At 31.7% G+C, this 15,626-nt stretch overlaps 3 protein-coding genes across 3 annotated transcripts; 1 reads left to right on the top strand and 2 right to left on the bottom strand.

Annotated features, from left to right (window-relative positions):
• Window positions 1-596: 596 nt before the first annotated feature.
• On the bottom strand, window positions 597-1,948 carry LOC113847319 (lon protease 2-like). Its single transcript, XM_027476335.1, has one exon. The coding sequence runs from the start codon at window positions 1,762-1,764 to the stop codon at window positions 973-975; it is 792 nt and encodes a 263-aa protein (XP_027332136.1). The 5' UTR covers window positions 1,765-1,948; the 3' UTR covers window positions 597-972.
• Window positions 1,949-2,314: 366 nt separating this feature from the next.
• On the top strand, window positions 2,315-4,972 carry LOC113847042 (thioredoxin H1-like). Its single transcript, XM_027475881.1, has 3 exons — window positions 2,315-2,489; window positions 4,349-4,471; window positions 4,593-4,972. Exons 1-3 carry the CDS (start codon window positions 2,400-2,402, stop codon window positions 4,746-4,748), a joined length of 369 nt encoding a protein of 122 aa, XP_027331682.1. The 5' UTR covers window positions 2,315-2,399; the 3' UTR covers window positions 4,749-4,972.
• Window positions 4,973-5,736: 764 nt separating this feature from the next.
• Window positions 5,737-11,258, bottom strand: LOC113874387 (beta-galactosidase 5-like). Its single transcript, XM_027512610.1, has 18 exons — window positions 10,864-11,258; window positions 10,637-10,732; window positions 10,406-10,518; window positions 10,218-10,284; window positions 10,025-10,117; window positions 9,683-9,826; window positions 9,434-9,522; window positions 9,199-9,304; window positions 9,011-9,098; window positions 8,493-8,611; window positions 8,217-8,381; window positions 7,895-8,073; window positions 7,534-7,643; window positions 7,328-7,437; window positions 7,086-7,196; window positions 6,879-6,992; window positions 6,586-6,788; window positions 5,737-6,283 (listed from the first exon to the last, which is right to left on the bottom strand). The coding sequence occupies exons 1-18, from the start codon at window positions 11,032-11,034 to the stop codon at window positions 6,139-6,141; spliced, it is 2,223 nt and encodes a 740-aa protein (XP_027368411.1). The 5' UTR covers window positions 11,035-11,258; the 3' UTR covers window positions 5,737-6,138.
• Between the last annotated feature and the right edge of the window lie 4,368 nt (window positions 11,259-15,626).

Below are 15,626 nucleotides of genomic sequence, written 5' to 3'. Positions count from 1 at the left end.
AAATCTCATCTAAATTCAATTTTTAAATTTAGGTGTGAATAAATCTTTATAATAGAAGAAAAAATAATAAAAAAATATAAACAAAATTTTTCTATAAATTAAAATAATTTATCTTTAGATTTTAGAAAAATTAATTAAAATTAACTTTTAAAAAATAAAAAAATATATAAATTAATTTTAACTTATACATTGAGTTTAATTTAAATACTTACTTGAGAAGTATTTTATACTTTTTTTTAAATTAACGATTATAATTTTTTTACTATATTAAAAATTAAAAAATACTGATATTTTTTTAACTAAACTATTAATTTTACTATTTATTAATATAAAATTAATAATAACGATTGTTATACGTGTAAAAAAATATATATTTTATCTTTAATTTATAAATATTTATTACGATACCATAAACTTAAAAAAATATTTTATATCTTTTTTAATTAATGATTATAATTTTTTAATATATAAAATATTAGAAGATATTATTATTTTTTTAAATTAAATCACTAACATTATTATCTATTAACATAAATATTACTTAATTTATATTACTTCTTAATTTCTGTTCTCCCTTATAATTTGTTATTAAAAAATTTATTCCTAGTGTTTAAAAAAAGAGTCATAAATTTACATTCATTCTGATTTCCTAAAAGAAGAATTTTCCCCACAATTCAACAAGCCGGCCTTCCAATCAACCAGTGATTGTCAAAATTTAGCAAAATATAGTTAATATGATCAACCCTCAAAGTAAAATACAAATATTACTCTCCTCCTTCATTGCCCATTGCAAAGGTGTGTAAGACATCTAGCTGGAAGGATGAATAACTTGTTTTTTTTTTTTTCTTTTGGAAATTGTATATTGTATAGTCCAGTATACACACAACAAAATCAAATAACTAAAGGGGACGATTAAGCAAGCAAAATAAATTAGGCATAAAAATTTACAACTTGTATTCCAGGAAATCGAAATCAAGAAGAAGGAAAGGCATCTTTCACAGCAGAGGCAGCAGAGAGGTAATTAAGTGTGTTCTTCAAAGTCTCTTTCTCCCTCTTCAACCTGGTGGCAGTGTCCTCCAACTCTAACAGAGCCTGTTGCTCTCTGGGTGCACCCTCGAACGTGCTTCCAACAAAGAAAGAAAACGGGGTAGGAAATAGATTCCTTCTCAAATCCCCAATCTCTTTCTCTCCCTTCCCACCCAATCGATTCGACAGCCGAATCACGTCCTTCATATAACTCTCCACCTCACTCGCCAAACCCTCCACGTCCTCTCCCACTTTCTCCGAAGGCCTGTCCTCAAGCCACGTCACGCGCCCCACAAGGTATGGTTTCGTCCGTACAACGTTGCTCACTCGAAACCGTTCCTGTCCCTTGCATACCAAGAAAAACCGGTCGTCAACGAGACGCTCGTGTTTGACCACTTCGCCCACGCACCCGACTTCCGCGGTGCCCGAAACGGCGTCGTTGTAGATAACCCCGAATCGTAGGTCGGTGTGGAGGAGCGTGTGCATCATGATGCGGTAACGGAACTCGAAGATCTGAAGAGGAAGGATGGCGCCGGGGAAGAGAACCAGAGGGAGAGGGAAGAGAGGGAGCTCCACCATGTCCTGGTGCTTGTCGGAGAAAGAGGAAGCCGAGCACCGGAGAGAGTCCAGGCTCCGGCGACGGTGGAACAATGATGGTAATGTGAGTGTGTTGATGTTTAAGCAGTGGGTATGAGATAGAGAAGCAGAGGGCACGAGCTGTGGCATTGGGAATGCCATTTTTTTTTCTTTTTCCTTTCCTCTATTATCACAAATTTAGAATAATGGAAACAGAAAATGCATAGTGATTTGTTACTTTACTAGTAGACTATGAGTAGTTGGTTGTGTGGTTAACGTGGTCGTGGCCATCACTCCATCATTGGGTATTTCTTGTGGGAAGTTCTACGGTGATGTTTGGACTTGGGAGTGTGACTGTTGTAGATACATACATAGAGATATGGTGTGTGAGATGCGGGTCCTGCGTTTCGCTTGTCATTAGTTGTCGCTTTCGTAATTGGATAGAGAGATTGTGGAAATTTTGGTGGTTCTGAGGGGAAGCAGGACTGTGCGGTTTAGGATGTTCCACGTGGAGTCCGAGACCAGGATTGTGAGCTTCGAGGCCCAATGTCACAATGGGCCATTTTCTCATTATAGGTGTAAGCCCAGATGAATAGCCCTAATAGAATTTATAATTTTTATTCGGTGACGTTGGTGCGAAGCACGCGTACTAGTTATGATCTCACATATTAACAGGAGACAGATAAAAAGTGTACGTGTGAAAAACCAAAACATAATAGTACTATATAACAAACAGGGACCTTTGCCTCGCTTGTTCGTGCAAGCGAAGCTAAGCGAACGAGAATAAGATTCTAACTATGGCAGCAGAGGAAGGACAGGTCATCGGCGTCCACACCTATGAGTCGTGGAAGGAGCATTTGGAGATGCAAAAAAACTCCAAGAAAGTGGTACATGCCCAAACATCTTCTTCCTTTCTTACTAGTCTTTTTCAGATCTCTTCCATTTCATTTCCCCTTCATTACTTTAATCGGTGTGGATTGCAAAACTACAAAGGTGCGTTTGCATGACTTATTCAAGACTTAAGCTCTAAATAGCTTATTTGGATACGTTATACCATATTACTTTAAGTAATTATTCAATAACACTTTTTTTAAAATAGAATTTATCTTATAAATTAAAAATAATTCAAATTATATTTCTAAAATAGATTGAAAAATAATTATGTGATTCATAAATTATTATTTATATTGATTATTAACTTTTTTTAGACAAATTTTAACAAATTTATTAAAATAATTTATAGGAGTTTTAAATTTTTTGTATGGTGATCATAAGCTATTTCAGTCAGCCAAGCCCCTAATCAGGGGCTTATGGCATCTTCATTACTTAAAAAAAATGTAAAGTTTTTTCATATATGGATGTGCTGTGCTAAAAAAATTACCACTATTGACACGTAAAGATGACCAAGTATCCTTTGCTTCTCTTGATAAAGCTTTTTCCATGGCTATCATTGATACTGCCTTGAAAATATGTTATACATTCTGTTACTAAATTATGTAACGTCAATACCAAAATAAAAAACGTCTAGATTTACATTTATGTCTATACTATATTAATTATATTTATTGCAAGTTTTTCTTTTAGTCTATTATTTGACGCATTTTGAACTTTGGATCGCATTGGATCAGGTCAAATATCTCTTTTCCAAAATGTATTTAAGTAATAAAACAGAAATATAAGTTTATTTAAACATTTTATAGTTAAATAGATTGATCCAATCCGAAAAATTAAAATTTCAAATAAGTCGAGCCAAAAAAAAATCAGAATTAATTCGTCTTAAAGTTTAATATTCACATTTTATACCCTAGTCTCCTGTTTTGTGATAGATGCATGTGGACACTACTTATGTCCAAATACATTTCATTCTGTAGCATAGGATTGGCTGAAATTCGAACCCATAATAAATAGACTCATCCACCTTTCTGAATTCTGATGCTAATCGCATTTAACAGTTTAATATTACTGGCAAACATGCCAATCGCATTTAACAGTTTAATATAAATTCTATCAAAATTAACGTTATCAAAATCTAAAACAATCGTGCACTTTGGTAATAAAGTGTCTGTCTGGTTTAAAGTTTAAATAAAATTAATTTTAAACTATTAAATACTTCTTTCAAAATGTCTTTGTTAAAAAAATGTTTTAAATTATTATAAAATGTGCATTATATATTTTTATAATTTTGACATAATAAATATTTTTATTTTTCTTACAATTTTTTTAACTTTAACTTCTTAATATATGTCTTTTGTCACACATAAAAAAAAAACGATTTTTTAGAATATGTGTATATGTAAGAGGATAGTTCAAAATGAACAGTGGGACAAGGTGTCGTTGCTGCTATATAGACTCTTACATATCCAAATGCTATTTGCTCCTCAAAAAAAACTTCTATATTACCTCTTCTGCAATTGTAAATTGGTAATCAGCTTGACAGGTGCAAAATGTTAACTGTACTGTAACTTTATTTTGTTGTTTGAAACGACAGTTTTGCGGCATAATGAATACCCTTCTTTGAGCGTATTTGCTTAAGAAAATTTTATGCCTTTCAATTAATTTTTTCCGTTCACATAGATCTTTCTTTTGAGTTTAATTTTTGTTGTTATTAACATTCTCATCACAATTCACAACCCTTTACTTGCTTTGATTCCTATCTCATTGAATGTGATGTACCATGATCGTCTCTTTTTAGTTTTTACTAGCCCTTTCCTCCTCTGCTTTAGGATAATGACATTACATTTAATAGGTTGTGGTGGATTTTACTGCTTCCTGGTGTGGTCCATGCCGTTTTATTGGTCCAATTCTAGCAGAGATTGCTAAGAAGACACCCGAAGTCTTATTCCTCAAGGTGGATGTGGATGAATTAGAGGTAAGCATATCTGAATCTTTGTTATCACATTATTTATTTCATTTATAATCTTATAAAAAGCCCATGTTGACTATGTTTTTACATTTTACTAATAATTTTATCATTGCATTTTTGTTTTTAGATTGTTGCTAAGGAATGGTCCGTTGAGGCTATGCCAACCTTCCTCTTCTTCAAAGAAGGCAAGCTTGTGGACAAGGTTGTGGGTGCTAAGAAGGAAGAGCTGCAACTAACAATAACCAAGCATGCTACTGAATCTGCATGTGTTGCTGCTGCTTGAAATATCAGCTTATAATTATCAAGAATAACACATTAACATTTCCGAGTCGGTTTATATGTTTTTCTCTATGGCTATGGAGTCTAAAGAACATGAGAGTCCATGAAAATAAATTGTTGCATAGTGTACTTCAACTGGTTTTTATTTGTATGATTAAATGTCTATTAGCAAGCAACTTGTATTAGAAAATGAATCATCTATGGATACTATAGTCGTGAAGAATTTCTGTAGCCACTCTCGTGTCTATTATTACTACTATTTAAGAGGATTTTATATAAAATATTACTGTTATAAGAGGGAGAAAAATGTTGCGGACAAAATGCATTTAAATACTTAGAAGTAAAAATATATTATGTGTATTGTACTTTTTTTAGTTTTGATGATATTAATTCTTAGGACTTATTCTAAGTAATTAAAAGTAAAAATAAAAAATTTCTAGAAAAATTTTATTCTTTTATATATTTAATTTTATAAATGCGTTTTTTTTTTAATTATTTATAAGTTTTTAAAATTAACACTAAGTGAGGCTTATAAAATCTTTTTTTTTAATCATTGCCGTGGCAAAATTACTTGCTGTGATTTATTTTTATTTTTTTTGCTAAATATCAATATTTTATTAAAGATATTTGTTGTCATTTTTTTATAGGAAGAAAGAGGATAGAGCTTTGGGTAAATAGAGTAAGACTAGCAGTTACCATCAGTGTTGATCAAATTATAAGAGTATTTTTAATATTATATAATCAACTTTTTTACCTTTTCTACAACAATAATAAGATTTTTGCTTCTACAGCTGATTATAGAATCACGTTTTTGAGTGATATACTCTGAAGCGAGGCCTTTCAATAATTTTGCAAAATAAAGAATAATGGTAAGCTGTATTGTAATAGGCAACCACTGACTATAAAATCACTAGAGTAAAAAGAGATGGTCTCTATGAAAATTGATTGATAAATAAGATATTTTGATGATTAAAAATAGGCAACCACTGACATATTTGCATTGTATGTATTGAAATAGACAAATTACACGAGTGAATAAAAGCACAAGTCTGAATTTTGCAATTTCTCTCTTCCCGTGTATACATATTGATACTAACTCCAAAGAATAAATAAAAATCAACTTGGCCACACCTTTTGTGTCATTGATGATGGTCCATCCTGATGCATGATCAAGAAGAGGAACCGTAGTTGACCACACCAATGATTGAACCAAACTTCACATAGTGAAGCTTAATTATGGCAAAGTAACAAATATTAACTTATTCCCTCAACTTTATCTAACAATGACAACGGAAGCCAGAGAACTTCACAAGTGAACATACAATATCTTATTCTTTTATAACTATGGCCCCATTGCATTTCTTCACAACTTATTCTTTCTGATTCATGTTCCTTCAGTTCTTTGAATTGAGTTTACTAGTTGCTGGTGTATGTATTGTCCTCTTTAGCAGAGATATTTTCCAAGGATTCCCACCCAATTCCTCAAAAACTACTATCAAGTTCTTTGTTGGCTTTAACCATGACCTTGGAACATGGTACCTACAAAATTCCAAACAGAAAAAGGTTAAGTCTTCTCTTCCATAGTCCAATTTACAGAGAGTAATTTTATTGACCCTGGATCTTGCACATTGAAACATTCAACTGTGTGCATTTGTGTGGAAAATGTTTATCTCATTATCAATAATCTTAAATAAAGATAGATTAATACTACTAATAACCAAAAACACAATGACTTTGCATAGAGGTGTGTGATTTTGTCACACAAACAGTTGAAGTGAGTATAATTTTCCTTAAGATAAGAATGCAAAGTTTGAGCTAAATCTTTTGTAGAAAAGTAGTACCATCTTTGGGTAGGTTGTCCACAGCCAAGTTGGCACTTTGCAGGCCGATATGTTCCGGCATAGCTGCAGGAATTACAGGCACCCTTTGCATAAACCATCCAATATCTTCCTATATTCTGTCCATTGATCCATACTTGACCCTTTCCCATACTGCTCAGGTCCAAAGCCAATGGTTCATTTCCACCAGGTGTATTGAAATAAGCCTGAAGGTTCCATGTTGATGGTAACTGATAAGCTTCTCATTATATGATGCTGAAAATGTTGTAATATTATAAACCAGTAACAACTCTTACCTTGTGCCATTTCAACTGTGACTGGCCTGAGGCTGCTAGTGACTCTCTGACCCAATCAACAGATGAGACCCCACTGGGAGACACCAAATTCATAGCCTCTCCTTTTAGGCCAACCTGTTTGTTTAGATACCATGATTACAAAACATTTTATCCTCCTGTTTAACGAATCCTCTATGTATACTCATGTTAGATTTTGGTGCATCAAACCTGGTATGACCATTTCTGCCAACTCAAATCTCTCTGTCCATGGTCAAGACCATGAAGCAAAACTGGACCAGTGATCCCAGTCTTCCAATTCTCAAAATGGAATCCAACATTCTAGGAAAAAGAAAAGAACAAAAGCAATGAATAACTAGCCAAGTATATGACAACTACCAAGCATATTGAAAAACTCAAGAAGGGCAAAGAGATGATCAAGTGCAAATTGGAGTTGCAAGCAAGGTACTAACGGCTAATCCAACAGCTACACTAAGAAGTGCTATTTTATTAGTTCCAGCACGTAGGTTGATAGGGCCATTAAATGTGCAACTTCTCTGTTCGCTTGTCCCAAAAGTGGATCCTGGAAAAGGTAATTAGAATCATCTTATCTTGGTTGAACTTGATTCAAATTTCAATCATTTTGCAAACATAAGCACTACCAAATTTAACCAAGAACCTGAAAATTGCCCATTAATAAACACATGCACAGCGTCGCCTGCAGAATGCACACTAATGCTGGGCTTGTGCCCTCCTCTAAGAAACGATTCTGATGAACTTATGTCAACACTGTGGCATGCAAACCGGAAAAACCAGTAAGATTTCAAATCTGAAAAACAGAAAAGAAGGGCACAATTCAAGAAAGAAAAATTTCTTCTACCCCACTAAAGGGAAAAAAAAATTTGACTCTGCATTGTCTTATAATGCACACTAATTTCTTGCTTTATTTTTATGCTAAGCAGTAACCACTCAAAAGACATTGAGTTCATCTGATTGTTTTTTGAAAATCTAGAAGATAATACATATATTGAGTAACTTACCTTGTTATATACCACAGATAATCACTAGTGTCTCTGGTAACATTGATCTGTTCTAGAAGTCCAGAAGCTGTTATCCTGGAACTTTCTTCTAGAGAAGATATATCTTCTTCATAGGTCTCCCATGAGAACAACTTAGAATTGCTTGGCAGCATTTGTATCTGTGACGCTTGAAACCTCACCTTCATGAAAGCATAACAAACCAATCAATAATTTGATACAAAGGGCAAAGTTGATAAGAAGAATAACTTGATAGAATGGAACAACAATAGCTTCCATCGCACTTAATTAAGATAGATTAAAAGGACCATTTAAATATTCTTACTCTTGCAGTGTTAAATACATCTGTTTTACAATCAGGGAGGATGCTTATGGACCAAGGAGGCAAGTCATAGTGCCTGTTATTGAAGGTCACTCTAGCAGCAGAATTTGAATGATAGTTTGATAGAAAAGCTGCACATGTTCCGGTTTTTGAAGAGAATACATGAGCCTGGAATGTGACTAAGACATGAATTATTGTTGTTACTGTTAAAGTAGTTTATCTTAAAAAGATATGTAAGTAGAAGAGGTTAGTGTTTTATAACAGAGGCAAGTAACTGACCTGCTCATACGCTCCTAGTGATGTAACTGTGGGATCTGAAGAAACCAAAGCATGTTCACAAAGCTTGATAGCTTTATGAAGGTCCTTCAGATGACCATACTTAGGTTCCCTGATCAAACCTGAACACAGTCAAGCACTGCATTACAACTTGCCAAAACTGGTGAGGATGTAACATAATAATAATATAGGACAAAACTATCTTCAAATCTTTAACAAGTGAAACAAAATTCAGTCTTATTTCTAATATTAATAGATAATAGATAGATAGACAGATAGATCAGAAGAGAGTACAACAATCAATTTTATTCACAAGCTATGTGTATGCATCTATTTTTTCTTGAAGAGTTATGGTTATGGGGCACTATTTCATGTGCTTGGTTGTCAATTTAAATAATAGGACTTTATAGCTAAGTAAATTACAGCTAAACGTTCTAGATAGATGCCTAGTGAACTCATTATGAAAACAAAATAAACAAAGTATCTTCCCAGTATGTTTTTTGAAAGCATAGTTATCTGACCGTATTCATCAATTGGAGCATCATAGTCATAGGTTGTAGTAATGAATGGCCCTCCAGCTGATCGTCCAAAATTAGTTCCTCCATGGTACTAACATTGGTCATTAATCACATGAGTACTACTTACATATATAAGTCAAGGCAATGTATGTTTTGTTTAATCAAGACATAAGTCATTGAAGTAGACCAACCATGTAATAATTGAAAAATGCGCCACCCGTCTGTATGAAACGAGCAACTGCAAATGCTAGATCCTGAACTGGTCGCTGGTAAATTGGGCCACCAAATTCTGTAAACCTAATGGCCAAAAGGAATAACAAAAAGAGATAAGAACAATAAGAACAAAAGGGCTAAGAATTCAGACAACTTAATCCAAAATTTCACAACTAACTCCAAAAGCAATACTACATAGTACATAGAGCTTACCAGCCACTCCAAGACTCAGTCCAAAGTTTAGGCTTGTATGGTTTATTTGGAGAGAAATAATCACAGTAAAAGCCATTGCATGCATTTATCTGGTGTGAAGAATTGGATGGATCATATTGGACCCTTAATAAAAATCGAATGATAATGAACTTAAAGAAAAAGGAAAAGACTATTATTGAAGTCAATCCCCAGTAATAGTAGAACAACTGAAGTAAGTGAGTAAACCATCTAAGAGTTAAAATGGCTAACCACTGGATCTGGGGCATCATCTTGCTTGCACATCACCCAGGGCACACCTGTATCCAATGCAACAGCCATCTTTGCAGCCCAGTTTGTGTAGGCATGACCAGCAGTTCCGAGTGCCCTCTCTTGTGGTCCATACTCATTCTCAATCTAGAAATTACACACAAAGAGTGGAGACAAAGTTAAGATTTTATCTTGAAGTTTTGGTTTATTCCATGAAATTGTGAGAGCCAGATCTACTCCTTGATTTTTTATCTGGAAAGGACAGCAACAAACTTGTGGGAGACAATTTTGAAGAAACATTTCACCTATTCACTTATACTTAAAAAGGTGAAAGGAACTACCTACCTGAGAAAGAATGATTGGACCACCCTGAGACTGAAATAGCTTTTCATTCTTCATCATCTGCACTAATTTCTGAGTGAAACCTTGCATTGCCGCCTAAAAGTTTTAAAAAAATAGGGATCTTTTTTCAGGGTAAGATCCTTCAAGACTTGAGTAAGCAGAGACTCAGAAACTGAAATTGAAATTAAAGTTCAACCTTGAAAGGGCCATTATCTGTTCTGAAGCTGATACCAGGAACATACTTCAACCAAACCGGAAATCCTCTATACCATGAAAGAATCTCAATAACCATTCACACTAAGAAACCAAACACTAATTTTTTTACCGATATCTGAAAAAAATTTTAAAAAGAAATCCACAAAGGAAAGTTGAAGCTGCATATACCCAAAGTTCCACTCAGCACATATATAAGGTCCAATGCGGAGATGGACATAGAGCCCCACCTTCTGCACTGTCTTAATAAACCGTACCAGATCATATCTTCCTTCAAAATTGTACTGCAATCCAACATCATAAAAATAACAAAGAAACCAAAAAAGAAAAAAAAAGAGTGTGAGGTGGTAGCACGTTAGATAAGAATTTGAAACTGTATTAAAGAAAGATCCAGAGTAATACATTGCCAGGGGATGGTTCATGAACATTCCAGAAGACATAAGTGTCAATGGCATCAAGACCTCCATCTTTGGCCTTCTGAATTAGATCCTCCCACATCTGCAACAACACACATTTCAAACAAACGGGTCAGAAACGCATGAATCAACATGCTTCAAAGACAAACTCAAATATAATATGCAAAAAAGAGAAAAATAAATAAAGGTGAAGAAAAAGGAAGACATATATACTTCAGGTGTGCTTCTGGGGTAGTGAATGGAACCAGAAATGAGGATTCTCCTTTGGCCATTGATGATTATGGCTTTCCTATCATAGGTGACACTGCAATGGATCAACTCAGAACCCACAAACAAAGCCGTTAAGACAAGTATCAGAAGCTTGGAAACTGAGTTGGTTTCCATAGCTTCTTGCTTTCCCTCAGAACTGAATGGAGGGAAAGTTTTGAAACTATATAAGATAGAGAGAGAGAGAATGAGGTACGGGTTTGAACTTTGAACTTTGAATCTGATCTAAAACTGTGTACATGAGACCATTGGGTTTTTGTCTGTGATTCTTCTGCAAGTAGTAGTACAACTACTACTGCGAGTTCCACACATGTCAGGGAATTGTATTTTACTATTTTTGTTTTGTTTTGATATTTGGACTGTTATTGGGGGCACTTACAAGAACATCATTTGTCCACCTGTTTTTGCTTCTGTCTGACAGTAAGAGCTACAAAAGCTCTTTCTTTCTTTTCCTTTTCTTAATCACTGGCTTCAAGTCTTCAACTTTACAGCAACCACATATACAGCAAGTCAAAAAATAATAAATTGAAAGTGTTGCAATGAAGAAGATCATCATTGTGTCCTTCCCCCATTCACATTACAGTTTGCTTTCAGTTTAACAGTGATAAATCTCACATTCGATAATGTGGGGAATAGTAGACACGTAAAATTTATATATGAACAGAAAAAAAATTCTATCGTAATCAAGTAATTAAGTTATAGGACTGAAAATAATAATGTTTTTGTCAGAAAAAGATAAATCTTTTATATTGGTGACAAAAAGAATACTTATTATATCAAAGTTTTTATTTTTTTTGGAGTTCATAACTTACATGCTCTTCGTATATAAAATAAAAAACTGTAAAATGTATGTCTATTTTATAATTTTAAGTATCAAATACTTGAAAGAACAACTTTTGTTGCAATCAACTATCCTATCCGTCTATAAAAGAATAAATAAAAATTACATTGTAAATTTTTATCCTGAACAAATTTATGTAGTTTTTTTTTTTTCCTGAACAAATTGATGGAATGTTTCAATAACTGTCAGTACATTGAATATGTTTTTTTTCCTTTTGGATAATAATGAATGTGCTTTTCTTATCCTTGAAAACTACATTCCGCTAGAATTTCATATTGCCAATGCCAAATACCTACAACTTTTGTTATGAAAAAACTAATTCTTTAATTTATCTTTTAAAAAAGGTTAGGTTTTTTATTTTATTTTATTTCTCCGCGATAGTGCTAGCAGACCCGTACCCATTGTGCACCATATTTACTCCCTGCATGTGCTATGTAGACCCATGCCATGGCTCATTTGTGGGTTGTGGATGACAATAGCAATACCTTTAAGTTTATTATTCCCACGACGACAAGTGTTATCTTCTATGCGTGTCTGTTCTGTTGTGTATGTTCGTGATGCCCTTGTCTTGTGGGGTTTAGGATTTGCTTCCATGTGACATGATATTTCATATTTGTGCTCTCGTGATTTTGACATTTTTTATTTTCTAGGGTAAATTGATATGCATATTACTTTTTATAGATAATAATGTAGTGATGTTTTAGTTAATTTGTCAAATTAATGTACTACATTCAGGTGATGAGCTGTACATCTATTCTTTGCCTTTTTTTCTCCGGAAAGAAAAGGGTATATATACATATATATATATATATATATATGGATATTAGCTTTTATTATAATGGAATGATTTTATAGTTGATGTGTCAAATTGATAGATTATGTATAGTGTTTATAGGGATTAGCTGCTCTGTATATTGGACACGTTTTTTGTGACACTTTTGATAACGTAAATAATAGTATTAAAAAACAAAGTTTAAAAATTAAAACAGAAAATCCCTTTTATATGAGATTTTTATTTGTATAAACTTTTAAAAAAATTCTAAATAGCATTTTGGGGTTTTTTAAATTAAATAATTCTAAATTTTAAAAACATTTTTTGATTTAAAAACATTAAAAATACCAAATAAATAAACTATAAGAATAATCAAAAGGAAAGTACAAGTGATGGGCGGATATTTAGAATTGAAAACAAAATAGTATCATATACTATAATTTTATTTAATTTAATAACTTAAGATGTTGCTTGGATTTATTCAAGAGATAAAAGAATCCTTGTCTTGTTGTGAGCGAGCTACAATCTTCAATGCCAAGCAAGGTGGTGAGAGTTTACAAATGTCATCCCAATCTTCAAGATAATGGGAGTTCCAGGTAGGATGTGTGGGCATGCCTAGAAAATTTGCCCCCTGTCCTGTCAAAGGGTTGTTTCTTGTTGTATAAATCTTAATTAAAAGTGAGATAGTTCGTAACGATAGATGTGCATAAGAATTGGAGTAGGATCCCATATACCCTTTGTGAAACCAGTAGCCTCTTAAAAAATAGGATTATCATAAGATTAATAAGACCTAAGTATAAAGTTAGATCAAACTCATTATGTGTTCCTCCTAAAACACTTACAAAATTTAACAGAAAAAAAAATCAAATAACATATTAAGTTTAATTATATAAATTTCATTAAAAAAATCAATGATACAATTTATCATGATTAAATTATATCAATAATTATTATATGTGGAGTCATTTCTTAAAATAAATGACTAAACCCTCATTATTTGTTTCTGAAATAGCAAATATCAAATACTTTAATCTCTAAAATTTAAAAAATGCTACGTTAGACTCTGACTTTTATTTTTATTGAACACTTTTAGACTCAAACACGATTAATAGGTAACAACAAAATGTTTATATACATGATATGTATGCTTAATTGCATAGTAAAAAAAATAATGTATATAAAATGATATATGTTTTTATTTTATTTTAATATTTAAGATTGTCACTTATTAAATATTTTAGTGTCTAAAATTATTACTAATAAATATTTTAATTATTGATTCTTAAAATCTTCAATTTATTCATCCTTTTTCTTTTTCATTTTCTGTTATCAAAACTATAATTAATGGCTACTATATGCATTATTTGTAACGACAAAGTTGCTGTCATTTGTTTTCTATTAACGTTCTTTAATATTTTTTTTATGATGAGACAAAGATAAAGGCAAACGGTGCTTTCTTATTGTGTGATATTAACTTCAAGTTTAATAAGCTGCCTAGTACATTAGATTTGAAAAGAGTTCCTTTAGATGTATTTCCTGAAGAAATTTGCACGTTGCCCTTCTTAAGGTATTTGTGTTTGAGAAATACCAAAATCATAGAGCTTCCAAAGTCTATTAAAAATTTGTAAATGCTAGAAATGTTAGACATCAAATACATCTTGATTGCTAAGTTACCTCACAAGATATCAATGTTTCATTAAAAGTTTCATCATCTTTTAATTTCTCATTGCCATCAAGTGAGAAAAGATAGAATACTTAATTTTGAAAAGGTAATAATATATTTGAATTATGAAGAAGATGATGAATATTATATTTCATTATATGAATCGTGTGGTGTTAAGGTAACATGCAATATTAGAATGTTTGGTTCACTAGGTGTGCTTCTTTGAAGTACTAGAAAAGAATGAGTAGATGAAAATCTGAGGAAGTTGATCCAATTGAAAAAGTTGGGTTTAGTTAAATTCAGAGAGGAATACTGAAGTGACTTTGTCACTAGTAAAATGTAAATGGTGGCTGACACTTATAAGAAGAATATAAGTAGATAAAAAGTTATAAGAATAAGGACTAAAATATTTTAATGGTAGCAATCTTAAGAATTAAAATAAAAATATATATTATATTACATGTAACATTAGTTTCACTACATAATCAATTATATATGTTACTTAAATATTTTATTATTGTCTAATAACAATGTATAAGTTAAAAAATTAAAATATCTAATAAAGATATATTTTTAAATTAGAATATCTAACAATTATAGTTTAAGAGAAGAAAATAAAGTTTAGTTTAAAGTAAATATAAACTAACAATTTTTTATCCTACCATCCCAATGTGAAGGAAAAAGTATAGATATTAGAAAAAAAAGTTACCTAATTTAGTGAGTGTGCAGAGAGTCATGAAAAACATGTTAAGATTTCAAACTCATGAGTGAAACAAACACCAAAGCAACCCTCCACCAAGTTTTGTGAGAAATGCTTTTTATTATTTTAATTTTTAAAAAAATGTAAAATATTAGTATTTTTAATTATTAAAAAGCTATTTTAAATAAAAATTACTTAAAAAAGAATAATAATAAATATATAAATATGATAACAAATACACATATTTTTGTGCTTTCTGTGTTCAAACAAAATTGTAACACAAAATTATTTGGTTTAAATATTTTTTAAATCCTTTATATAATACTGAGTTTTAATTTAATCTATACAAAACAAGTTCTTATTTGTATATGGTTTAAATAAATCTTTCTCTGTAATTATTCCTCTTTTTAGAATCAATTTCTATTATTCAAAAATTGTTAATATTTAATTTTTAATATTTTTTGTTTATTTAAAATTATTGAAGACTACATATCAACAATTTTTAATAAAAATTAATTCTAAAATAATAATATTTGTAAAGATCAAGATCTTATTTAATATATGGAAACATATTTTTAATTCGTTGTTATTGTGAATCTGAATTCGTTTCAATTCCAGTGGAATTAGACAACTCAGTTTCATTTTCACTTAAAAATAAAATAATTTTTTTTTGCAAATGTTATGAGAAGAAAGAAAGCTAAGATTGCAGAAGTACAGAGGGGAGGGCAGAGTT

Source organism: Abrus precatorius, unplaced genomic scaffold (assembly GCF_003935025.1).
Source record: "Abrus precatorius isolate BTA unplaced genomic scaffold, Abrus_2018 Scaffold8, whole genome shotgun sequence".
NCBI classification, from domain to species: domain Eukaryota; kingdom Viridiplantae; phylum Streptophyta; class Magnoliopsida; order Fabales; family Fabaceae; genus Abrus; species Abrus precatorius.
The sequence above is the reverse complement of the archived record's forward strand: the minus strand, read 5'-3'. Positions and strand labels throughout refer to the sequence as shown.